This window comes from Habropoda laboriosa, unplaced genomic scaffold (genome assembly GCF_001263275.1).
Source record: "Habropoda laboriosa isolate 0110345459 unplaced genomic scaffold, ASM126327v1 scaffold291, whole genome shotgun sequence".
NCBI lineage: Eukaryota > Metazoa > Arthropoda > Insecta > Hymenoptera > Apidae > Habropoda > Habropoda laboriosa.
In genome coordinates, this window is record NW_017100515.1 from 1,005,280 (window position 1) to 1,033,176 (window position 27,897).

At 36.2% G+C, this 27,897-nt stretch overlaps 2 protein-coding genes across 2 annotated transcripts; one reads left to right on the top strand and one right to left on the bottom strand.

The window, feature by feature from the left end:
• Positions 1 to 45: 45 nt before the first annotated feature.
• On the bottom strand, positions 46 to 14,596 carry LOC108576394 (myosin heavy chain 95F-like). The gene is given in 19 exon segments (XM_017939376.1): positions 46 to 645; positions 855 to 1,070; positions 1,158 to 1,275; positions 1,367 to 1,487; positions 1,824 to 1,868; positions 2,093 to 2,232; positions 2,376 to 2,524; positions 2,527 to 3,277; positions 3,357 to 3,548; positions 3,680 to 3,903; positions 3,978 to 4,142; positions 4,398 to 4,555; positions 4,618 to 4,877; positions 5,228 to 5,640; positions 5,730 to 5,894; positions 5,967 to 6,096; positions 6,321 to 6,394; positions 6,629 to 6,822; positions 14,539 to 14,596. Coding segments are annotated over 18 exon segments (3,654 nt in total). The 5' UTR covers positions 6,810 to 6,822; positions 14,539 to 14,596; the 3' UTR covers positions 46 to 493.
• Positions 14,597 to 18,622: 4,026 nt separating this feature from the next.
• Positions 18,623 to 26,762, top strand: LOC108576360 (zinc transporter ZIP1-like). The gene is made up of 7 exons (XM_017939333.1): positions 18,623 to 18,718; positions 24,324 to 24,584; positions 24,962 to 25,129; positions 25,221 to 25,382; positions 25,468 to 25,629; positions 26,096 to 26,303; positions 26,430 to 26,762. Exons 2-7 carry the CDS (start codon positions 24,352 to 24,354, stop codon positions 26,760 to 26,762), a joined length of 1,266 nt encoding a protein of 421 aa, XP_017794822.1. The 5' UTR covers positions 18,623 to 18,718; positions 24,324 to 24,351.
• Positions 26,763 to 27,897: the final 1,135 nt, after the last annotated feature.

Genomic DNA, 27,897 nt, shown 5'->3' on the forward strand with positions numbered 1-27,897 from the left:
ATTTTACGGAATGAATCAACACATTCTCCCCTTCTCTAAGAGGAGAAGTAAGGTAAATTGAAATTTAATGAGATCTTGCTTCTTTTCGACGAACGTTTGTATTTCCCTTTTCAACATTAATGTATACTGCTTTCGAATACTGAACAATTAGATTTATCACGTTAAAAAGTTGCTGCCAAGCGTACCCAAAATTGTTGATTCGAAATACCGTGTACATTCTACAATGCACCGGGTACATAACGTACACACTACACGTCCATCGATCCATAGATCCACCATGGATCCAATCATCCTTCCATACCTTCTAAGAATTTAATAATCGATAACAAAATTAATCAACATAGTTACATCGTGCTTTCAAAACGTTTGCCTTTTCCTTTAAACGTGAAAGGCACAAAAATTCTAAGGCACTGTGCTATGGGTTCACTTTTAAAAGTGGATCGATACAAAAATTCGTAAAGCCTATATTATAACAACTATTTGATGGATTGCCTCATTTTTTACGGTCACACGGAGGAAGGTACGGTTTGCCCCCATATTTCTCCCATTCGCGATTGAACTCGTGCTCCAACACTTCAGCACCACGTTTCCTAGTCAATCCAGTCTCGTCTAGGCTCAATTCACACATTTGCATGTCGTCGATACCTTTGAGAAACAATAATTTCCCTCTGATAACCTAAAGTACTATTTCAGATAACAATCATATTGCTTTCTCTTATAATTAGAGTGATAACTGAACGTAAAAACAGCGTAATGATAACGTAATACAAGGTTAGATTAGGTTCTAAGCGTTATGAATACTTGATAAAGATAAGATTAGAACTAATACAAATGCATTAGAATTATTGATTTACCTGCTATCAAAAGAATTGGTGCTTTATCAGGGTGAAGTTCCATCTGTCTAGCAACATACTGACCATCAAAGTGCGCGTACCACCAACCTCGTTTACCAGATGTATGGGAATTGTCTTGTTGACCGGTTGGAGCTGGTCTTACAAAAGGAATTCTGAAATATCTCTGAGAAGACTCAATTATGGACTGTTTCACTTGAGGCCTTGGTGCTTTAGCAGCTGAAACGAACAATTCAAATACATTGATATAGCATAAAAGATTCATATACGTTGTTTTCAACTAGTAAAATTGTGATTAAGTAGTACCAGCTTCCATGATGGACTTTGGTGCTCTTTCATTTTCATCCAAGGACGTTCGCTTGCGATTTCTAGCCTTCCATGCATGGTAAACCTTTAATCTTCGATGGAACTCATGACGACAAGCCTATGGAAGGAAAAAATATACGATATCGGTTGTTATGGTACCTGGATTTAATTTATTTTACAATTTTCCAATAATTACAAATGACGTTTACCTCTAACAGTTCGATATCACAGGATGTATTTATAGCATCTCTTAATTCCGAGTACTTCCAGTTAGATAAATCGTACTTTTTATTGGCCATAGCTGCCTGGTTGTTCCGCACCTGCTCCGATCTATTGTTTCAAAAGAAATCAATCAATACTTATTATTTAGAACATATTTTACATTAAAAGAATATTTACAGAATTTTTAAAGACAGTTGTATTGCTCTCAAAATTTGCACACATAGCAAGCGTAATGTCGTGCATTCTTTACTCTAAATACATGCACAAGTGAACGCTATATATATAAAGAAATTTTGAAACATTCAATCTATAAACGATAGGGCCAAACACTTTTAGTGTTAAGGAAAAGAAAAGGATACATGTTAATAAGTTAATCACAACAAAATTATTACTTATGTTAGTGTTAGTTATGCGTACAGTTGACCTCAACAAATTTTACGATACCTTGCTAGCCTGTTGTTGTTCGATGGTACTCGTACATCGGAACCGCTATACATACATGTTCAACAGAACAAAATCAAAATTTGTTTGCTTGAGAGAAAATTCTTTGAATGATCAACTAGTTTTTTCGTTAAAATTTTGCTACATTTTACTAATAATTTCGTTAAACTTTTGCTACATTTTATTCTCGATCGAAATATGCTTAATATCCAGTGTAACTCGCTCTACTTTTTTCCAATTAATATTAGAAAAAAAAATAAAATCTAAAATACCTTCGAACTGGTGGCGGCGAATCCTCCACTTGTCCGTTCGATTCCTGGGCCAATCTCACCGCCAATTCGTGGTCCCTTCTTTCTTGCTCCAGTAAATCACGATATTGGTTCTCCTCCAGTTCTTCTTTCTCCATCTGTGCCTTCAAAAGAAATGTAAGACCCGGCTTTAGTGTACTAAGCGTTTCAGAAGTAACTGAGTAACTGAAGTAACTAAGCGAAGAGAAGTAATATAGCTTGAAAAGCGATAAAACATTTTTCTTTGATAAAAACATAAATTACGCACTTGTATAACTGCAGCGGTTCTTTTATCTTCCTCTTCTTGTTTCCTTTTTTGTTCTTCCTCAGCCTTTCTCCTTATCTCCATATCGTGTTTCTTCCTTCTATTCTCTTCTTCTTCCCTCTTCTTCCGTACTTCCTCCTCCTTCCGCTGCTCGACACCATTTGTTTGTTCATTTGATTAACTAAATTCGTGTAAAGAGAATCAATTTCGGCTGGTTTTATTCTTTCATTGATCTTGATCCTCTTAATAGCTACATCCAGATCATTTTGCAGCCTCTTTATATCATTCATAGACTTTTCACGATTCTTTAGCTGTTTTGATGTCTCTTCCATACCAACCAGCTGCGTCCTCAAGTTCTTAATCATCTTAATTCCCTTGAATCGAGGTCGGTGCTGCTTCTTGGCTATGTACATTCTCGCGGTTTTCTGTAAAATAATTAAGTGCTGCCTACGATAAATGATTTTATTCTTCAATTTGATTACGGATAGTGCGCAGAACTGCATTTTGTTCCATCGAGACTTCAGTAGCCACTTCTTCACATTGGCCACCAATTTTCTTAAGTTTTCAGGATCCGATTTCATAATTTTGTCGAACTCGGCGAATTTTCCTGGCTTGAAGAACACTCTGGTGATTCCAAACTTGAAGTCCTTCTTATTCAATTTTAAACTGTGAAGTAACGCTTCACAGAAGAACCTGGGCTCTAATTTAGCCAACTCTGGTGGAAGATAGGATTTGTACATGTTGTACAGTTCCTGGAACGGAACTCTGCTTGGATAACCATGCTCCATAAGTTCCAAGACTGACGTCATACCGGAACAACGAAGCTGCCCTAAAATACTATTTCCGTCGAACTGATAGGCCACCATGTCGTTGTTAGGTTTAATGCAACGAATGAAATTTGTTCCCTGTAAGAGAAATTTGATGCATTAATTGTTCACCGTCACCCCAGTATAATTAATATAAATGGTTCAAGAAGATTCGTACGTTGCTCTTTAATTTATCCATCAGTTCTCCCAGTTGCTTTTTGAATTTACTACCAACACTGATGAAAGTGAGCTTTCCTTTTTGACAAGAATTATTGGCGAACTGCGTTCTGAGGAATTTGTTGTTGCTCTCCTGAATTAATGCTTCCAGGGAGGCATGTAGAGCGTCATTGTTCTTCTCTATAAACTGGTTCTGGAAATGAGAAAAATTGTTCGAGATTTTTAAGAAGGGAAAAGTTAGAGAGTACCGTAGAAAGTATATAAGATTATATGAATAATAAAACAATTTCTAACAATTAATAGAATATGTTATTATTAAAATACCGTTTGATAACAAACACCACCAGCATAGTGACGAATTACGAATCCTTCGTCATCGCGTAGCTCTCTGTGAGCCTTTAAACGAGACGTTCGCGGCAATGTTATCCTGAAGTGACCATTCCAAACACGATGTACCTCGCTGGTAAAATGCGCGAAACTATGAGTTGGCAATTTCGATTCCTCGTCTAGCAAACTGAAGACTCCCATGTTTTTCGACTCAATTAGATCTGAAAATTATACAAAACGAAGTAGAACTTCACTTTCACACCGTGAAACGATCGAAAGGATGCATTATATTCACCGATACAATCTTGATTATCCACGTAAGATATTTTTGGAACATTTAAAGATTCTCTTGCATAGAGATCTTGCTCGTACTTCAAGATTCTCTCGTTGAAGAATTGTTGCAATTTTTCGTTACAGTAATTTATGCAAAACTGCTCGAAACTATTTACCTTAAAATACTCTGTAAAGAGAAATAATAATAATATTATACTAAAGTGAATAAATAAGGTTTTATGTGTGCCATGCAGTTAAACGGATGCAATATAAAAAATTAAATAGAAAAAGTAAATAGCATATAAAAAATTAAATAGAAAAAGTAAATAGCATATAAAAAATTAAATAGAAAAAGTAAATAGCATATAAAAAATTAAATAGAAAAAGTAAATAGCATATAAAAAATTAAATAAAAAAAATAAATAAAAAATTGAATGTATACCAAATCCTGCAATATCCAAGACACCAATGTAATAACTGGAGGCCTTGAAGGGAATACTCTTATTGATACGAGCCACAATATGATCGAATAGTTTACTGTAAATGGCTTTAGCCAGAGCGTCCCTGGCGTTATTTGCTTCGTAAACTTTCAATGGTACCCTGACAGAATGAAATGAACCAGTTATTAACGGTCTTATATTTCTTACTTTAGATGAACTTACATAATGACCGTTCCCTTGATACCACCGCGACTAGTCTGCATCACTTTTGACACTAAGGCTTGTCTAAGTTCCTCAGGATCAACAGCCAGTAATTTTGCAGACATTAACACCGCTTTCTCAGAACTGGCGCATATTCTGGAACCGCCCTTCGTATCCTCAGGATTGTCCTCGAACATGATGTTCCCAAGGTGAAGCACGGCGGCAACCATCGTGTAAATTTCCATTCTTTCCGCTTCAGTTAGACCGAGTCTCGTCAGGGCCTTCATTAAGAAGTCATTAAAGGAAAAATAAATAGTAATCGCTATCGTGTCAAAAAATATGTATATACAAAGGTATGGGAATAAAAAGTATATAGAACATGGAAAAACGAGCAAAATTAAAAATTGCACAAAATGAGAGGTGCTTGATGATTAAGTTAAAAAACCATCAAGTTACCGTTGCTTTTTCCTGTGTTGGAAAAATTATCCAATCGGCAAAAAAAAAAAGAGGGAAAATATCAAATAAGTATAATTATCAATGTTCAACTAAAAATTTTGTAAGAAAGTAAAAAATTAGTAGCTTAAAAATATCAATAGTCTATTTAACACTATACGACAGTTGTAATATTCACCTGATCGATGGCATTGAATCCCTCAACGTCATCCAGAATTGGATCGTGCAAGCTACCTTTCGTAATTTGATCACGACTCTTTTGTACGTCGTTCAATTTCTTCTCTGACTCCTCATTGCAAAAGTACTGGGTGCAACCGTTCTTCAAGTAGTGGAAATCGTCCGGTTTCGTAATTCCTAGTTTCGCACGAAGTTCCGGTGGAGCTCCGGCGCACATCATGTAAAAAACGTGGTAGTTTCTCTCATCGGGACTTTGCAGACAGACCCTCGATTTTTCCAGAAGATAATGGGAAATGTAACCGCCTACAACTTGACACTTCGAGTCAAAATGCACCTCCATGAATTTACCAAAACGCGAGCTATTATTATTCCGTTTGGTCTTTGCATTTCCAAAAGCTTCCAAAACCGGATTTGCTAAAATAATCAAAAAATATAACGAACACATCTTATTTCTTTATATTTGATTTGTATACAATATGTATATTATTTTATACAAATTGTACCATCTAAAATTTTCTGTTCGATCGGCCCAGCGGTCGATCCCCACAAGTCGCAAAGATATCGAAGCAGATACTTGGTCGATTCAGTCTTGCCTGCCCCAGATTCACCGGAAACGATGATGCTCTGCGACTGCTTCAACACTTTCATGTCTCTAAACGCTTTGTCAGCTGAAAAAGCAAGGAACGAATTAATTCCTTAATTCCCAATCCCATACATTAACAAGCAAAAAATTCCAATACCAATGGCGAATACATGAGGAGGTGTCTCTCCCAAAGATTTTCCTTTATAGTCCTTGATCGTTTCAGTGGAATAAAGATCTCTCACCTCGCAGTATGGATTTACAGCGATTAAGATATTGGCCACGTAAGTCTGTGAAGTATCAATAAAATTATCGATAAAGAAATTTTTTTTTCTACTTCAGCGTTCTATATATCTTGTATATTAATAATTGTATTCTTAGTTATTCCATAATTTTATTTCTTCTTTCATCCAGAATATCTGCTTCGTTCTCCTAGACTCCTAGAGTCTAGACCATTCAGCGACCCCCCCAATTGTTTTGAACGGTTGGCCGCAAATAGAGCGCAATTACTCACGTATATTCTATCCTTGAAGTAACGAGTCCGTATGTTGTTCAACAGCGTGGCCTCGTTCAGGTACATCAGAGCGCCTGGGAACATGGAAAACAGAGCAAACCGGTGAAAGTAGATTTTCAAAAGTGAGAAAAAAGAGAGAGTCGCCGCGTCGAGAGCTAAAGGTTCGTTACTAACAGAAGATGGCCGTGAAACATAGTCCATGTTTTCATATAAATCTAGTGAATACATATTCCATCATTATACATATCTAACTCTGTAGAATTTAATCTGACATTTTTTTAAAAAGCATAGATGAAAGAAGAAATTACAATTGTCCTCGACGTCTTTGGTGTATTCGCCAGCAGGATAAACTTCGTCCAGGGGGCAGGTGCGCTGTGGATATTTCGGATTCAGCGGCACGATTAACGCATCCCCATCGACCATGTCCGTGAACTTGCCGATTATGAAACCATCTTGAGGGTCTCGCACCCACACCTGCTGGTTCTCCATATCGGCCTACGCTCTGCAACCACACAAACACAATGCGTAATAATTCAATGAATTTCGTGCACTGTTCTATTTAATTCAAATATCTAAGAGATCGTCTATTTGTATATACTTAGTTATACAATATTGAGTCACGCGTGAATCATTTGAAGGAATAACAAGTTGTCCTTGATGAATAATTGAAGGTTATAGAATTCTTTAAAATAATAAATATGATTCTAAAAGATAATTTATCCCAGGACTGTAATCACCAAAATATCACTGAAAGGAAACTATTTGAATAAAAGAGAAATTTATATATTCTTACTTTTCAGTACAATATATATAATCCCAGACATTCGTCCATCATGTACATACATACATACACGAAACGATATACTATGCTCCTTTCTGTTAACATGCACTCATGATTCCATTTTAAACGTTACAAGTAATTATATAGTAAGAAACAACAACGGTGCTTGACCGCGCGTACATACATAATTATGCCGGTCTCGCGTGAGCTATCCTCGACGTACTATACATATGTATGTGTAAAGCTATTACGCCAAAAACGTACGACGAACGAGCGTATCGTCTACGAATTCGTCCGCGGTCTTGCCACTTTCTCCCGCGAAATGTACGAACGTTTCCGGTGAAAGGAACAGTCCCTGTAAGTTTCCGGCGGCAGGATTGCAAATGCAAAAGAAAATTGTTCGGCGCATGTGCCGTGACGTAAACGGTTGATGTTTACGAGGGAAAAATACATATCGCATTTCATCGCGGACAATTGATGAATTATCTCTTAAAGTGCAGAACGATTCACATAATTAAGATTATTAGTGGTTCTTTCATTTATTGCTAAGAACACTTTTCCATGATCTCACTTTCTTCTTTTCAAAACCTAATTCCACTTTCCTTTTCATAATTAATACGTCTCTCTTTATCGTAAATGAACGTATACAACTGTTTCGAATGAATGTCTCATGAGATAAGAAATCGTTCCAGAAAATTTTTCATCAGAAATTTGTATTTGTAAAAGCAAGAATACAAAACAATAAAGCTATTGAAACAAAAGAAAACTATCGATCATTTCTGTCTCGAATTTCGTCTTACGCTACTTCACCTATTACTCCATCTATGTATTCAGCAGTTCATAGGATACAAAAGAATTCTATTTTTATGCGAGTTTACTGCCTTCAATAATGCCAGACGGACAAATCATGGTAAATAAAAGTAACGGCTCACAGCTACTAGCCGTTGCTTCTATCTCGCGGCCGATTAGGCGATGGTAAACGGAATAGGTTCGCGCCGTATTATTGATGGAAGAAGCATCTAAAGTGCCACCGTTAAAGCCGTTCGATGAGGATTTAAGACGACCCTCGGAAGAGGTTCCTAACGAAGACCGTAAGATTCGTACGCGCGACAACGTCGCGGTGTCAAAATAATAAGTCCCTATACATATGTATACTGACAAATTTCAATAGCGTTACTTCACGTGAGACACAATGGAACTACACCGAAAGAATTTTACACAGAAAAAAAAAAAAAAAAAAACTACGAACCTGTACGAACGTTGATTTTTTTGATTCGACGTGCTCTTGAACACTGACGAAATGCAAGTGCTCGAAATTTCTGAATTTGTATCGGTCGTTATCGCGATGTAGATAAGAGACGCACGATGTTGTAGGTGGTGAATCACTGGTACGATTTACATGTAAGCGACCTTGCCTACTTTTTCACCTGCATTTTTTTTATCAAATATAAAATAGATAAGAAACAAAGGAAAGTAAATATTTAATACCGATAAATTGAAACGATTTTTTTAACGATTTATGAATATTCATTTCCTTGGTGGGGAGATATTTTTCTAGATACATATTGTTAGACGAATGACAGTCACTGAACGAGCAAAGGTCGTCACGTGCCAGTGCATCATTGTTACACGAACGCCACGCCACCGTGACAAAATTTTGAAAACGCCGTTGCGAATCAAAGTGGTGCTCTTTCGTGCAGTACATTACGTGTTGTCCCGCGAGATCACGGGCGAATAACTCGCACCGGCACGGAAAAGCCGATCGAATTTCTTTCGTGGAAATTTCGAGCGTAACTTGAGCCAGCAGTGTTGTTTTAAGTATTTTAATATTATTTTTGCGTGTCTGCGATGTTTAGCACAATGTTTTAAAAATTCGAAATCACGTATTACTATATTTTAATTCACATACATGTGATCACGCAACATTAAGATGTAACACATTAATGGAACATTAATTGCATGGTAATAAACACAAATACAGATACCAAGTACCTGATTTCCGTTGCACTAAACACGAGCCGCTTTCTTCACGGCTACTAATTCATTTAAATCACGTTAGACTGATTACTGGTTGCCGATGACCGTGAATCGCATAACTTTGCAACCACGGCTATTTTGTTAATGCTCTGAATAAGTAGCTCAAAACGATAATATCGACAGTTTCTATGCAATATTCCTAGTTTCGTTTCTCAGTCAATAATCGTTATATTTTTCTAATAGAAATCCTACATTTCTCGTTATATGTATGTATATGTACAGTTATTTATATGAAATATTTGTAAACGGTTAATATCGAGCAAGAGATATTAAAATTAACTAAATGTCGATAGATGAAAATTCGTTGCAAATATTAACTGATCGTTCGCATGGCTGATCTAGAGAGCGCGTGAAAGGAATGGTTTCGGCTAGTTCGCTTCGTCGTCGCATTCCCAGCATCCCGTTAGGAGTATCGTAACGGTAAAAGCAACCGGTAGATCCTTGCATCGATCCTTGAAACATGAACCAAGAACTGCATTACGCTAATCTTCAGATTTCCGTATGTGTTACTACCTTAGAATGACTTATGAAAATGTCAATGACATCATTTATCACTAATTGCAAATCGACTATAAATTTTCCCATTGCTAGTCAACGAAAATAATCACCGTTATGTTAACGCATGTGGGAATAAATTGTAAACGATAATACATGTACATAATAAAATAAATAGCTAACAAACACTAAAAAAAATTATTCCGTAAAAGGTTAATCGAGATCCCGGTAACGTGAATCAAGTAGAGAATTTCTGCATCGGTAGAATAAAGAACGATCGAAGATGGAATCGCCCGGTTCGTTCACCTTCTCCTCTACATGTATAGTAAAACGGCGATACGCTGGATCGTCGATCGTCACTTTGTCCGCCATGAAAAGCAACGAACAACGCATCACGATGAAACGTCATGAATGAATCAGGAAGGGAAGCAGGAAACGGCAGGTGGAACCGCCGGTCAGGAACAGGGAGACACGCGTCAGTGGTCGCGTGTTTTCCGACGAAATTTTACCATAGAATAACCGAGCAAGAACAAAGCCAAAAAAAAGTACATAACGCGTTTACCACCGCTTGAACCACGCTGAAAATAGAAAAAACCAGTCGGGACACGCGCGTCTTTCCCGCGTCTGTAGGTGGCACTTGGCATACGAAACTAGGTAAGTGCACCTTGAATCATTGTTTTTCCCCCGCGTATCGACGACTCTCTGCCCGAGGCTACGTCTAGACATACTCTTTCCGTGGCGCTGTTCGGTTTCGTCACCGCGAGAAAGTAAGAGCCGCCTATCTGTTGTCACGGTCAACGAACTCGGGACAGCTACTTTACCTTCTGCGAATATACTCATTACGCATTGCGTCCACGCGTTGCGTCACTACTGTGTAATTAGACGTTACGCTTTGCCCGGTTTCGTAATTTCACCCGCTAACCCACGGCCTATGAACGATGATGGACAGTACACGTGGCATAGAGCAATTAGAATTGTTACTATGTTGCAGCATAGATATAACCATAACTATATATTCCGAAGAATTTTTGGGTGTTACATCCACTAAAATTATCACATCCTCGTGATAAGAGATTAGTATAGAACGGTAGTTAACACTTTGACTACTACGTCGGTCATAGTGTGAAGCGTTAAAGCGTTAAAAAGCATCGATAATTAGGTACAGGTTTACGCGTCAAAACAAGAACGCAGGATGACAGAGCATGGAGGTAAGAGGCTCGACAACAGTCTTACAATGGAGATTACATTAGAATGGAGCGTTGGCACCTCGGACCATAAAGCACGGCCAACGACCCGTCTCCCTGGACAAAAGGACAGGATCGAAGAAAAAGAAAATTTCGATACTCGAAATGCAGTGCTATCTGCAGACACTCGTATTGCTCTTTATAGTACTTATCATATATATTTTTTCGTATACATTTAAAATAAACGATTCAAAACTCACAATAAATGAGAAACAATTTTTTTAATACCTAAATTACGTTTGTCGGTTGTTTTACAGTAAAGTGTAGACACATCGAGAGCACAGTACCATACAGCCCGGCTTGTTCGTTAGTGCGCTCACGTACGGTAGTACATATTATCATTTCGCAGGCCGTTTAATATTAATTGGAACAACCTTCGCGCGATCATCGTCATCAACCGCTTTCAACGATTAAATTGAATCGTAGGATGTGATTTCGAATATACGTTGGCTTACTGCGCTATTTAATCTCTCTCTTTCTTACTCTCAAACACGCGTCCGATACTTTTCACGTCAGTTCGATTATAATTTATGAGATTGTGCCTAAGAAATAGTAATTGATCCCGTATTAGAAATGATACTAATCATGTCATAGAGGATATAAACATTTAGAAAGCCTATAATGGAAATGCATCACATGCGGAAATGCAACCATTTTAAACGACACGTATCGATTTTAATAAGAAAAATCGTACGCCACCTATGCACATGCAATTCGAACTAATCATAGAAAAATGACGAGCAAAAATCTGGTCGATAATGTCGATCCGTTAATAACTCGTTTGTATGTCAAAAAGTCCTTGTCGTGCGTTGCCTTTCGCATTGTCGGGATAATTACACTGGCAACCGAGACTGTGTTACGTAATCGCGGAAAAAGGATCGTTCGTTCCCATATAGGTGAGTTGATATCGTGAGACGAAAGAATTGTGTTGCTAGTGAATCACGTGACCGTACGTACGAGCGAGGACTTCAGATAGAATCGTTAGCCTTGTTGCTGTGTCACGATTAAGGACACATCGGTGTTTGTACCATAATTAATTCGTCAGCTGATCGAGACGGATTTCATTAACATATCGGACGAGCATAGATGTCCGATCGAGTTTCTATCTGACACCGATCCTCTTTGCGTTTACATTAGAAGAACTGGTTACTCGAACAGATGATGATTTAATAACGCGCAGACTCAAAAGAAATAATGGCGCCCAAATATGGTACGTTTCCAATACTAACAAAGCTAATGACATCATGTTTTCCATGTAATATTTAAAAAAAGAAATTTACTTAAGACACATTTACTACTGTTCAAACAGATTCTCAACGGTCGAAAACACGTGACCAAACAGAAGTTTGAAATACGATACAGGGGGAAGTAGGTGCAGTCGGAGAAAACACATTGTTTTCAAATAAGTGCCTCGTCAGCACGAATCCTCGCACGACGCTAGACGAACCCGAACGAGCTTTCATCACGCACAAGGATTTTCTTCTTTTTCTCCGCGACTATCAGATACACTCACGGTGAACGAAGCAGCACACGATTCACACGCTAATTCACCGGTGCTGAATCGTCTGCTTTCACGCACCTGTGCACCTTCGTTCCACTCTCCTAATCCTCTTGCAGTCGCAGATGAAAAATATCACACGTTTTACCACCGAGTTCCAACGTAACCATAACACAATGTAAAATATGTGCCTAACGCTTGTTTGATTGACGTTCTACCAACCTACATACTGGGTGTCTCGTTCAAAGATACTCGTGAGCAGTACAATACGTTTTTGTATTAGAACGTGTGTCTGAATAATAAGTGCAAATTCAATCGGTCAATAGGACTCACTAAATGATACAATCGTTTACTTTGTAAATTAAGAATTCTAGGTATCCATTTATATACAACAAAATGGTTGATATTACTAGAGGTGAACAGCTTGTAATTGTAACGCGTGATTTATAGCCAAAAATACTAGCAGTAATATATCATTTAAAAAATCAAAAAGATAAAAACTTTTGATACACCCTGTACATAGCGTGTTACCATTTCACAATTTTCAATGTGTAATGACTGTTGCCTTCAACAGTGCCGATCATTTTCGTAGAACACTGTATATACATATATACAAGCATACACAGTGCACACCACCTACGGAAGTTGCATTAAGTGATTGAGCATTTACAATCTGAAGTGATAGTAAAAGATAGGGAAATAATACCTCGATCAAATGTTCACAGTTCCTATTTACTTTCAATTGATAAATGATGCATAGTGACACGACTAATTTATGGCTTAGAAACGTAGTTTAATTAAACATTCTTACTCCCAAAAGGAATGGTGAATAAATGAGCTAGTTCTGACGGCAAAGGTGCTGAGGCTAATTAGTTCTCATTGAGGATAGATGAAACACTTGAAACTGCTTGTTTTACATGAAATTTTCATGGATGATACATGGAAGTTGTATGATACATTTTCCTAAACTAATTATCACACCACTTTACACGAATTAACATAAATTGTTAGATGTCTTTGGCCGAATATTTTCACGGGTCGTTTCGTCGATTTTGCTTGAATTACAGATTTCATTAGGATAAACAGTTATCTCTTGAAAATTTTTCCCTTAAGATTGCCAAGACTACTCGATTAACCGTTAAAGAAATAGTAGTTTCAATATAAGAAATTTATCTTGCTGGAAAGCACGAATGCATGTGTTTGAAGAGACCTTAATACATCATATTTGTGTCAGCACTTTGCGTACGTAACCACCGTTATCTACCCTTAATTATTTTCACGGAAAAACCGAAGTAACAAGACAAAAGAAACAATTTAAATAGCACGAGTTTTTATGCTTGGATCCGCTCGAGTTAATAAATATCGGTATTCGTCAATTACTAGAAAACATGAAATTACAAATTTCACAGAATTTTTTTTGTTGGATATAAAAAAATTGAATTAATTTAAAAACAATAACAAATGATAATATTACCGAAAACATGAATAAAAAGAATATAGTATACAAAAAATGTTATACTGCTGATTTTCTACATCTTCTTTAATTCCTCAATATATATTTGACACGTAGTTTATATGTAAACATAAACACGTGCGTCATATGTGGACGCAACACGGACGATCGATGACATCGATCGATTTCAAAATCGATATTAAATCAACAAAACAGCGTAAACGCGACGCGTGTTCTTTCACCGTAAGGATCGAACGTTCACACACTAGTTCTATCACTCTCTATCTAACTTTCTGAACGCTACTGAGCCCGTATCACCTTCTCGAATTGCATAATGATTCGATACAATCACCGGGTCTGTATCTAATTGTAAGTAGTATACACACATCAACTTAAGAAACCAACGCAGAAGTTGAAGTTCCACAGAAGAAAAGAATTGGATATTGCACACGGTAACCAATAAACGTTAACCACAAAAATGGCATAAATTACGATATTTATGACTGCTTCAACGTGTCGAAGTTATATATACTTGACAAGAGAACAGGTTTTAATAATTAATATCGAGAATAAACAACATATTAGTAGATACAAGATGACGGAAGTGAATGCAAAAGATGTCGAGTTCTTTTAACTCAAGAAGTATGTTTTACAAAGAAATTAGCGGGTATACCCGATGAGAACGCATGTGTTAGAACAAAATTACTCACCGACCCGAAGAACAACAGCAACGATACTACCGGAACGAAGTCCGACATGCAACTGGCGCTTCACTGCGTCAGCTTCGTCCAATCGACAATTTTCGTGCGTTTTCGGAAATGCCACGCGGCAAATGGCAATCACCTGGCGAATCGGGCCACGAGAATTTAACCGCGATTATTATCGCGTGGTGGTAACAGGTGGTAACAAATTTAAAAGTGAGAAACACCATGGACTGTTTCCTCACAAATTCGTTTATTTAAAAAAAAGGGTATTAAAATTGTTAAAATTTGAACAAATCCATGTTTCGATATATTGAATTTTTGAATTTGAAATGTAATCATTATCTCGACCTAGTAAAATATTATGAATATTTACTTCGTATTTTGAATGATTATCTTTGAAAGTTATTGAAATATATATCATTCTGTCACGTTTTGGAATTTTAAATTATTTTACGTTTAGCGTATTTTTAGACACAAAGAAAAGGAGATAATAGCTCTGGCTTGACCAGAATAACTGTCCATGCAACTTACATAAATATTAATTGTTGTGTTTTGAAACAATGCAATCTGTATTTATCAAACAAAAGTTGCTGTATAAGAAAACTCTTCACAATAGCAGTAACGTAGTGACACCTATGTTAACATGTAGTGAATTACTGTCGGTAAAATAAAACATGCAGTGCAAATGTTATCTACAAACATTCTCGTTGATTTTGTTACTGTTCCGTGGTAAATTCTCAGTGCTATCGTGAAAAAGAAATTCTATAATATTGTAAAATAAACTTGCAGTTAACATTGCATATAGTTTAAGGGCAAAAAATTGATTATTTTCCCTAAACACTTAATAAAATGGAAAAACGGTACTGTAGATTGATTTTCAGAATTACAACTTACGTAAAGATCATTGACCTCAACAAGTCACAGGCGTTAAGATCGTGGTGTGCCTCAATGCACAAAAAACTAATTCCTTATTTTACGTCGGCATAGAAGTTTCACGACTGTTTCTTTCGTGGAAATTCGTACAAATATGAACAAGGAACATTGCGTATTAAATTCTTTTTTTTACAACTGTGGTATTTCTTCCGCTTCACGTTCTCTGAAAAAATCCTTTCTGTTATTTGTCTGTTCAATGAATAGAATAAACGCGAAATCCATCTTCGTCTCATTAATTATTAGTCTATTTTAATTTCTCTACTAAACTTTAACAATCCTGTTCTTCTCGCAGGTACAATTCGCTTAATATCACTTTCTCACTGTAACGTCTAAGGAATAGGAGGAAAAGCGTGTAATCCCCTTTATCCTTGGCATTTAACGACTTACCAATCCTTCTTCAGTTTCTAGCAGTACCAATATCGTTATTCGTATGAAAAATGTTCACACGTACCACATTTTTCTTTCATTCTCTTCTATTTTACTTTCCAATACCATTTGTATTGCTACACACTTCATGTATGGGATTCCGTTAAAATCATACTTTAATACTGAAACATCTAAAGAGCTAATACACAAAAAGAAAAAAACATATAATTCACATCGGGAAACCTAAATCTCTCATATATTACAGCCAATAAAATCGCTATCAATTTAACGAGTGGTAATTTTCTAATGCAATTTCCATGAAGATCTGCTTGGATAATATTCTCAAACATCATGCTGCTACTAAATCCTCTTTAACTTCGTTATGTTCAAACGTAAATGAAGAAAAACGTTTAAAACGTTTAGAAGAGCCACAGTTTACATGAATCGACACAATTTGAGAGATCGTGCAACATTTCTGCCTTCCGCTTTCTCTGTCCCCTTTTCAAATGCAATTTCTATCGAGCTAGATCGAGGGACCGAGTTTCCGTTCACTTCCTTGTGCGATGACCTCTACAAGGAAAATTCTTTGCTATTTACGCAAGGTGTGTTCGAAGCGTCATAGATTTTGTTTGACGTCGGTCACCACCACCACGATGAGATTAACGAATGGAAAGTGTGGGCGAAGAACTATTCGAATAAATGGATTCCCCTCATTACCGATAATCTGAAAACAATCTTCTGATGGATTCGTAATTCCCTTGTTAAATAATCAGCCAAGTTAGAATGGAAATTTTTCGTTCGTAAGTCTACCAACGAAGAAGTGCCATTCTTACTTTTTCGCATTACATAAAAGAATGTACAAGAAAATAGTCATCGTATTAGTAGCACCGAAGACGATGCTTGAATTCATTAAGCCCAGAAATAAGATTTTTTTTAAATCTAAGTACTATGTATTATTATCTATAAACTATGATTAAGCACTGAAATAATCGTAAATTTGAAGATTAGATTAGAGGAGATATTTTTACAATCAATAGGTACACAGTTTTTCACTTCTTTTAACATCTTTCTCCTTTTCTTTTCCTTCGCCCAGAAGCGTAATATAGCATTCCCTGCGTGTCAACCGTACACACGCTTGTTTCAACTAGCAGAACTACAGGTCACAAGCGGCTAGGCGTGCGAAAACGATAATACGAGTCAACTACGGAGACGACCAGACGACGACGAATCTGTAGATCTGCATCACCAAGGAAATTCTTCGTGCTAAATTGCTAAAGGAGAAGCGACGGTGTTTTACAATTACGGATAGATTGTTTTATTCTCACGCGTATACTATGTTACCCATTTCACTTTTCATTTATTTTCGGTTAAAATCGTCCACGCAATTCAAGTTGAAGTTTATCACTACTTTTATTATTTCTGAAACCAATTTTCTTTTTCGTTAACCTTGATTGTTTATAATATTCTGTAAACCAGAAATAATTTGAATAAAAAAATAGAAAGATGAAGAATTTGTTTGTGACTATAGTGCAATTGATCAGAGTACCTGAAAGTAGAACTTCTCACAGAGCTATGCGTTCCAATTTGCATACTTTACAATGAACCTTTTCAACGTTTATTCTTTAGTTAAATCTCCTTTGTATTTCCGACATGTTTTTTCTGAACACTCTACGTCTTTACATTCATCTATTTCGCAGAATTGAATTTTAGGTTAGTTAGAGCTGAAGTAAGTGGTTGGAGTCTTAACTATGGTATCTTTGAACGAGGGCTGATAGAGAATCCGGTCTTAAAAATGCTGGTATTCAGTGTTCTCCAATTGTTCCGACGATTAGTCATGACAGTGACGCACCTGGGGAAAAAATAAGCATTTGTAAGTTTCCGTTTAAACGTGAAGAAAATACGATGCATGTTGCACGAATCCCCCCTTCACTAACATTCACTAATCGAAGTATAAGATATGCTCTAACGACCACCACATCGATTATTTCAACTTATACATCATGCATGTCAAAATTAAACACGGTTTATCTTTTTTAAGTTAAAAGTGGTAGAAGATTTATGGAGGAGGAAAAGAACGAATCGAAAACGGTAAAACCGTGACTGTAACCAACTGATTAGCAGTCACCTTGAGGAACTGCATAATTGGCCGAATAAAAAAAGATGCGCAATTTTTTTATTCAAAGAATCGTGGTTTAGAGATAAACATGTTTATCCTGGAAGCTAAAAAAAGGAATAAAATTGAAATTTAACACACTACACAATGTTTTTTTTTACCAATACGTTAATACTACCTCGAAAAAATTCTCAATTTATAAAAACAACCATATCTCTATCTTTCGATAAAATTTGTGAAATGCTGAAATCCAAGTATACCCCCTATAAAAAAAGTTCACTTAAAAAAAGTATTTCCTTTCTCCATAAAACAAAAAAAGAAAATCTAATTACAAAGATATTTGTGGACATTCTACGTGTATGCAACCCCTTTGATCTTTCCCTGAACCGGCCAACTTCTTAGGTCAGACCTCTCTAGTCTGACATAACATTTTCCCCTGTTAACTCTGATCGGTCATTGAGTAGATTCTTGGCGTACAGTACGCTATTTATGAATACATCACGTCCTCACGCGTGACCAGGGTGGATCGTCCGATTTAACCCGGCCGCAGAAATCCCCTGAAGAGGGGCGTGAACACACCGGGGAATCCCGATAAACAGGTATGAAGATCTCCTCCACCGCTTCTCTGCTTACTCTCTCCCGTGCAACGCTGTTATTCACGCATCCGACTCAGTGTGCTGTAGTTCGCCGCGACTCTTGCAAGTGCGATTCATGTTATCCTCCGCAGAAGTTTACCTCGCGACACAACTGAAGATCGCTCGTTAATTATCAAGGGTACATATTACGTTTGATAAATGTGTGTTGAAATTCATTGATACAACAGTGTACCTGGTGCGTTCAATTGGACTGTGTTTGACAAAGTATACTGTGTGATTTCTTCTACTGGATTCTGTAACAATGTAATAGAAGATTGCTTCAATTGCTTCGGTGTTAATTTCCGATAGAATTGGAAGTGACGTGTGACATACTTTTCTATAAAATTTTCTAGGTTAGGAAAATTCATTTCACGCTTTCACTACGGATGATGTAGGGGAAAGCGGGGAAATTCCGGCCACTTTAATTTCTTAAAATGAAAAACGCGTATATTTGACTTTGTATGGTACTGCCACTTGGCAATGACGCGGCTAGTTAATATTCATCGTTTCTGTGACTGTAGCAGCCTTTTATTTTAAACAATACCTGAATGTTCATTTTACAACGTAACCTTGTAACAGTGGCCAATTTTCAAGTAATTTAAATTAGTATCTGGAATCGACATAAATTATCTGTTATATAGTTTCTACTTTCGAAGTCACATTTAGTTTTTTGTGATATGTAAATTCAATTCAGTGTATTACTTCAAATATCTGAACACAAGGTGTGGGGTAATTCCAACTAGCTTTTAACATTGCAAAGAATTGAAGAAGGTAGTTTGTATTTACATTACATTTACAGTAATTATCAGTTTTATCATATTTACATTATTTTAGGTTATGGTTTGCCAAATTAAAATATTTCTAGGTTCTAATATTGCTACAAAAATTGGAAGAAAACCAAAAAATCCAGTTAACAACACAAGTGAAACCACTGCTGTTTTAATTTTAAAACAAAAAATAATACAAATTTTTTATTAATTTAACAGTTTTCTTACCTCTTTTATAAAGAAAACTCACCAGTCAAATGACCTTTCTTCGTTTTATGTTTCTAACTTTATTACAACGTAAATTTATGCCTTCTGGATTGTACTAATACAAACTAGACACTTCAAGCTATCAATTAATATAAAAAAATTAACAAATGTGTAACTTGTTCGAATTTTATAGCATTTCTTGTTTATGTAGCCGGAATTACCCCGCTCTCCCCTAATACGATCGCAAGCCGGACGAAAGAAAAATATAATAAAAAAAATAATTCCAAAATTTGTTTCATTATAAAATGTGATCTCTAACACTGTTAGGGAGTAATAAGTAACGAAAATACGATAATAAAAAAGATTCCCGCGCTTCAGATAGAACACTGAAAATCGCCCCATGCTGAAAATATTAAAATCATGTTTCTATAAAATGTTTAATCATTGGCAAGAAATCTCCTCTAAAACCGATATGCATCTTCTAGAACGACACTTGACGTTTCTCAAATAACGATAATTGCAAGAATTCGCACGTGATAATTAGTCACCGTCACTGTAAACATCGGGAGCGTTACACTTTGAATATATATATCTGCAAGAACTATCGCGATACGGTATACACTATACTTTCATAGAAAAAGAAAACAGTGGCATCATCTTGTCTAACAGCATAAACCTCTGATTGCACAGCATCGAACATCAATTACTTACAGCTATTAAAACTTACTCGTACGATCAGTTATCTTGATTGCAACAACTGGCCCTCTGATGAAACAGTTCAACAATGCTCAATAACAAACCGCGCGCGATTTTCATTGGAACACGCCAACGTATAGATGATAGACCGTGAACGTTGCCACGAACCTCGAGAACAGTTCAAGTGGAAATATACTTTACTATATTCAACGTCGTTAGATCATTTTTACAGTTGCTTTCAAATCTTTGGAAAAAATCGTATCAGCGTTTTAACAATTTTCTACTGAAGTTACAGTCTGATTCGAATTAGTTGATTAGTCAAGGTCACAAATGGATAACTCCAACTGTAATACTCGTATACATCCTTTACATTTGCCTAATATGTATACAGAATGTTTCAACCGTAAAGGTTGGCCTTTAAAAAGATTTTATTCTATATTTTCGGTTTATTTTTTCATGCAACATCACCCCACTCACATTCACGGCTGTACCATTTATAGAACACACTTTATAATATGAAATACACTACTTAAAAAGAAATCATTGACTCCCTTAAATTACGTCTAAGAAAACGCACATGGTAAAATGATAAAAGTGAAGGTTGACATAACTTATAGTGGGAGAAACGACCTCGGTCGGTAAATCGATTTCGTTCGAGCTATAGTTTCTCAAGCTACTCCCTCCATCGCAGTCGTTCGTGTCTATCATTCCTCTCTTTTACAACCAATTAACGGACCCCTCGCAATTCGATCCTGAAGCTCGGCAATAGTTTAAAAAAATATCCGGTGTGCACTGTGAACGTTCAAACAACACTGCAATTTAATTAAGCTCCTTTAACAATACATAAATACTGGTGAATGATTTGAAAGAAAAAATAACATTAGAAAGGCGTTTCTACTTGAATCAGTTAACTACAAAACGGCTACGTGCAACAAACCACTGAAAGAGGGATTGTCGAAAGTACAAATTACTAGGAAAAAAGGTTGGAACTCGTTATTACTCCAGCGGGCTTTTTGGACGATTATGCCGGCTGAAACTGGTTTCGCGGATACATGTAGAGTGGACACTGACTGACCGACCAACCGACGATCCTAGTTCTCTTGAATTGTCGAAACACGCACCATGTAAGCACAAAAATCTGTAAACGGGATCGATTAAATATATTTTCGAGTACGTGTTGACTAAAATAAATCGAAAAACTATTTTCGACTGATGCACACTTGAGAGATCGCCAGATTCTTTTAGATTCTCATAGAAAACTCGTTATGTGTGCATTACCGAGAGTCAGACGTAATCGTGACGGTCATCGTGGAAAATCTCGTATTTACCGGCTAGATTGTTCAAAAAACTATTTTCATCACTCATTGTTCTTTTTCTTTGTCATTGGATGTTTGAAAATAACATTTTCCTGATACTTGATGATGGTAATTACAAGTTATGCCAACGCGTACGGTCAATAAGCGATAGAAATTAACAAGTGGAAAACACATGTGCGTTGGCAAGGTACATAACGATAAAAAAATAGGTATCCGACTGACGAATGCAAATATTGACAATATAATGATAAGTTGGCGAGAGCACTACGTTGGAATTGTTTTCGAAGGTAAAAAAATAATACGAAACGTTACAAATAAAAAAAAGATAAGTTTCATGTTATTTTACATTTTCTTTTTAAAGTAGAAAGTTAATATCCTTGCAAAATGATCGTAAAATTATTTATGGTGCAGCAATTATCTGCAACGTGTAAAATCCGCTAGAAAATTTCCAGCAACTCAATAATAAAATGTACACCGTGTTGCAACATTGATGAGATGCAGAATCCTAATTTCTTTTGCTTCAGTGTAACGATGCGGTGAATGTCGAACTTTGACAAGGATCATTGGAATCGAACGATAAAAAAAAGGTTATGATCAATCGGTCACAATCAGTTCAGACGTTGCAGTTTACCTTGGGTAAACGCAAAAGTCTTTTCTTTCTTCTTTGTTTTGCCAAAGGAGCGTGGAGACTGCACTTTCACTGCTTCTCAAGTACTCCGGTACTATGTAGTACCATCCGTTCTTGGCTCTCGTTTGCGTGATTCCCGCGTTTAACGACCATTCTTACCGATTGCTTTTGGTTGAAAGCGAAATATCCCAAGTGTAGTACTATTGTATCCTGAGAAATTTCAATTTCGGAGGAAAGCAATCTTTCTTCTGAAAGAAACTATTCCGTTCTTTATTTTAAACTGGAAAACGTAAAAAACAGTTGCACTTTCATCCACGGCGAGTAATAGCGCCAGAAGCACATGCGAAATACAGAAGATTGTCTGTATCGAAAGGCTCCATAGATCCCCTGGAGACTAATATGCACGATAACAGTATTTTGTCGACTGATTACCAGAATTCAATGACAAATAAGTGGCTTTTCAAAAGTAGTCTTTATCGAAAACGGATGTCCCGCAAATCGTGTAACAATCAAAGTACAAAGTACAAAGCACAATCAACACAATGAATCAGATAAATACATTATATCCAAGAAAATGTTTACGCAAACTAGCATATGTATGTAGATCTTTCATCGGTGAATATCTTAATCTCAAGATTCTGAGCGATCAGACAAGAAAACTAGTTTGATATCGCAGCGCTATCTATATATATATATGCCCAGTTGAGAAAGTTAGATGATTATTAGTACGTCGACTCTAACGGTCATACCAAACACCTGAAGTGATCCCAGCTGGATAAGAGCTAAATAGGCTAAATTTCGAATCGATGAGTTGGTAAGGACGATTTTAAGTAAACTACTAAAGCGGCTGAGTAAAACCTGTTTATGTTACTTACCTTAGAAAATTTCATAAAGTAGAAAGTCATGTTGTGAAGTGCATTGTACCTTGATATTAGAGAGTAATTGAAGTTTTGTTGATTTTAGTTAATAGTGGTGAAAATTCAATAATTGTCCGTGTAAAGAAGGTTTTTATTGCATTTGCACAATTCTGTATCATGTAACAAAACACCAAGAGCGATGATGAAATTACTATACGTTCGTATTATTCGCTCACATAACATTCTTTTCTTTTAGAAAAAGAAACGAATAATGGTAGAAAATTGTTGCAATTGTCATTTAAAATTTAGTAGCTATAGTTCAGTATAGCCTGAAGTATTCCACAATCGATGTATTTACCTAGAATACGAAATGCTTACACCCATATCGAATTATAAGCAGCAGTTTCAAGTGGTACTTAATGGCACATGATTCGATACCTTGGTACTCAACATTCACGTGTATTTTCAACATTTTATGGCCGCGATTAATTTGTCTTCCTCTTCCGTTTGCGAATCAAGGCATAAATGGATACTTTGCCATTATAATAATGGTCGTAAAAAACTGGAATATTTTTTATTTAAATTCAAATTTTTTACAAAAAAGCAATATAATGAGTACTGTAGGCGATATCGTTGTGAACTCAATACGTCGCTTCCTTAGAGGTAAAATATTTATGTATAGTGTTCCTATGAAATGAGTGCTCGTCAAACAAAGCTTCAGTTATATTCGTATTATTTTCAACACATATTAGGGAATATTGTAACTGTCGATAAAATAAAGACTTAGATCGAATGATAAAGCACTATATCAGATCTTGTTCTGATAAAAAAGAAATCTTCGTTTTCTGACAAACTACTACTAACTGAAATAAATATGTTTCTAAATATAATCGAAAAATCGTGGACATTGTACAATTCGATAAAAAAAGAAACAGTGACAACGGAAAATGGATGTAGAAAATAGTTAAAAATCTGTGAATTATTTTTAAATATGTTGTACGTTACATTACCGACGTACAAGACGGTTAGTGCTCCAGCGACGAATATTTCGCCATTTATTATTTAAAAATTCATTCCTGCGTAATGTTTTAATGAGAGAAAAAAAAAATTAATCTAATCTTTTCTTCAATTTATTACGTTTTAAATATTGTCAATCTTGTAAGAAGACATTGACCACCATAGGGTACTGACTTACGTTTGAAGTTAACGTATTAGAAAATGTTAGCTCTATGGATAATCGTATGTAAATTACATTTGTATCCATTGTTTTCAGAACATCTCGACTGTCGATAAGGGGAAAGATGTCTCTGTTAAAAGATAGCTCGCTTATGGATAGACTCCTAACCACCATACAGTCGTATCACGAGAAGGAAGAGGAGGAACATCATCACGATGATGGGAATACGTCGAGCGTACTGATCGCGAAGGGGGTCACTATGGTCATCTTGTGCACAGTAAGCATTTGCATGGGCATTCTACCGATGCAACTGGCAAAGTGCTTGAAATGGAACACCACCGATGTTGAGAATCCTAGGTATCGATGTTTCCCCCTGACATAACTAAAAAAAACAAAAACAATATTTAATTTTTATCTCCACCTGTCAAACATTTTCCACGTTTTTACGCGATTATTTAAATGCCTGAAATTATTTACCTACAATTATATGTACTTCAATGCAGACATGAATTTAGAAAACTGATAACCTACTTAAATGTTGGTCACGTTACATACATCGAAAGTAAACACCTTAGACTTCAGGATTTGCGGATTTTATTATCAGTACGATGATTATAAGGTACATACATAGTTTCATGTGTGCAATAATTAAAAAGATAACCCCCATGACGTAAGAGTCGAAGAAACATGTCGATAAATTAGAGTCATGTTAAAAACTAACTTCCTTGCGGTAGGTCAATAAAACTGGTCAGCGTGCTTCTGGGATTTGGCGGTGGAGTTCTATTCTGTACGACGTTTCTTCATCTACTGCCGGAAGTGAAGGAAGGGGTCGAACATCTGACGGAAGAAGGCAAACTTCCTGAACTTTCTTTCTCATTGGCCGAGATGTTTCTTTGTACCGGGTAAATTGCATAATAATACAAGAAACGTAAAAAGCATACAATAAAATATATAATTTAAGGCTAAAATTTATTAATTCACATATTTCTATAGGTTCTTTATCATGTATTTGGTGGAAGAATCAGTGCACACGTATATTAGAGCGAGGAAGGTCAATAGAGAAGAAAGTTCGAACAAGGACGTTAGTAGGAGCACCAATGAATTGGTTGAAGATGGAAAAACACCGCCAAATTGCGCCAGCGGACGTTCACACTAGTAAGAAAGAGGATATTCTTTAACCGGGTGTTATGAGTATGTAGTATGCAAATTACAGGGAATGAAAATATATTCATTGTTGCAGTAACGGCCACGGCCATTCGCATCACTTACCAGTTATAATGGATGAGAAAAATGAGTTCATAATAAGCTCTCTACGAGGATTATTAATAGTTTTGGGTTTATCCGTGCATGAATTATTTGAAGGACTCGCTATCGGGCTAGAAAGTTCAGCCTCTTACGTTTGGTATGTTTGTTTTCTGATAAACGGTAAAACGTGATTTGACTATGTACAGACATAGACAAAAACACAATATTCACATTTTTCAAAATCATCTTAAATTGAATTGATATTAGTGAAATTTACATAAAAAAAATGAAAGCAAAACTTGTGCAAATACCCAACAGAATCTAATTTCTGAAATAATTTTTTTTCGAAGAATTAGATTGATCTTAGCTCTTTGATTTGTTAAATAAACACAACAAAACTATGCGAATTGAAACTTTGCCAGATAATAAAAGTTACCAGTCCAACAATCTATTGTCTCTTGCTTAACAAAAGGCTGAACATTCAACATTATCTTGTTTTCCTTACGTAGCACAAACTCTCTTCTCATATTGAAATATTTAAACTGATAATAGGCGTCGAATAATTTCGTACATAACATATTTAGTATTCAAGGAAACTGATAATATATTGATTTCGCTTCCAGGTACATGTTTGTGGCAGTGGCGGCACACAAATTCGTGATAGCATTTTGCATTGGCGTGGAGCTAATAGCCTCCAAAACTAGGAGGTATCTTTCGGTGATCTATGTCTGCACATTCGCGGTCGTTTCTCCTTTAGGGATCGGTATAGGAATGTTTCTAGTTGGTGGGGAAAGCGCCGCCACCAATGGCATAGTTCCTGTATTACTGCAGGTACCATCGCCCTTTTTTATTTCAAATTTCTATACTTCTCTAAGTTGATGTTTAAAAAATACTTAAGTGTTACAATAAAAATTAAGTGTAGTAAATGAAAACTAATGTGTATTGTATATGTAATAGGGTTTAGCATCTGGCACGTTATTATACGTGGTATTCTTCGAGATTCTCCGCGAGCATAGAAGCGGTCTCCTTCAATACTTATCGATTCTCTTTGGGTTCGTCGTGATGTTTGCCCTGCAGATAATCAGTGAGTATAAAATTTCTTCTCAGCTAAAACTTAAGAGTATCCCTAGGACAAACTCTAGTACACAATTGAAAATTCCGTGTAGTCGAGTTCAATGCAAACAGTCGAAGGTTAGGCGCAAAGTTGAAATTATCGTTCCTCGATTAGAGACTTTTCATAAACGTTTGCCGCAACAATACGAGAAACATTTTAACCGTAATAAGCAATGAATCTAGCGTGCAATAAAAGAAACTGACTGATCTGGTAATTAAAGGCTTCGACCAGTGATCAAAGCTTTCCTCTGTAAACATCGTTGCCTTACGGTTATCTAGTCCATGTAACAATAAATTAAAGTAAATTACGTGATTACGAATGTGGGGGTCGTGAACGGCACCACAATTGCAAGAGCCGAAACTATCGCTTCGTTTGACACTTATCGATTGCCAGTGTGGTCAATAGTCAGTTATCGGCCGCTTGAGCGCACAATTTAAATTTAATAGAGTAAGAAGCTGACGCATTGAGGTCAATGTTCGAGATGTCGTTGCTGTTGAAAGGGAGAAAACATGTGAAAGTTATTTCAAAGAAGTTTCGTGTTAAGGTTAATTTTCAGATTAATTTTGAAATTACATTTAAATTATTTTAATGCCTATTTAGTAATAACAATGGAACTGGTAATCCTAGTAATCATTATTATCAGTATGAAAATAAGCTTCCTGGCTTACACGTACTTCAAAATTAACGATAGAGATTATGAAACTATCAATTGCAATAAAATAACGCGTTGCACGATTAATTAAACGATAGTCGAATAATTTATCGTCGATATTAAATTTCCATTTGATTAAACGTAAAACTATCAGAAAATTCACGTGTGTAAATACAAGCGTAATATAGAGGTATATAATCCGCGTGGCGAAACAGTAGCTTTTTCTGCGCCAATGATTCAACTCCGCATTGCTATTATCGAGACGCCTTTCCCCATGCGACCAGCTTCATCCATTTACGTACCAGCATGCCTAATTCATGGTCGACATGGACGTTTACGTTGCAAACCTGATCGAATTAGAATTGATTTAACTGCTATAAAAAGACTATCCCCAGAGATTCCAACCTGAATCGATTCCTAGTTAAATAGTTTCGCCATTTTTATGACCAAAGGACGTGAAATATTTGCTTCCAGTTTGAAAGTAACACGAGTTGCAAAATTTGCAAGTTGAATAAATTATAAAACCTACATAGTACAAAAAATATTTCTGCTATTTATCATTTATAGTTCTCTCTTTTCCTGATCCTTATATTTCCAAACTAAAAATTTAACACTTCATGAATCAAACATTGTAAATTACTATCTAAAAAAAAAAAAAA

Bases quoted from the DNA above. Each gene is read 5' to 3' on its own strand.
- LOC108576360 (XM_017939333.1), top strand. From the start codon at position 24,352: ATGTCTCTGTTAAAAGATAGCTCGCTTATGGATAGACTCCTAACCACC. The intron at 25,630-26,095 runs GTATGTTTGTTT...TTTCGCTTCCAG, and splicing joins AGTTCAGCCTCTTACGTTTG to GTACATGTTTGTGGCAGTGG. The intron at 26,304-26,429 runs GTACCATCGCCC...TATATGTAATAG, and splicing joins TAGTTCCTGTATTACTGCAG to GGTTTAGCATCTGGCACGTT.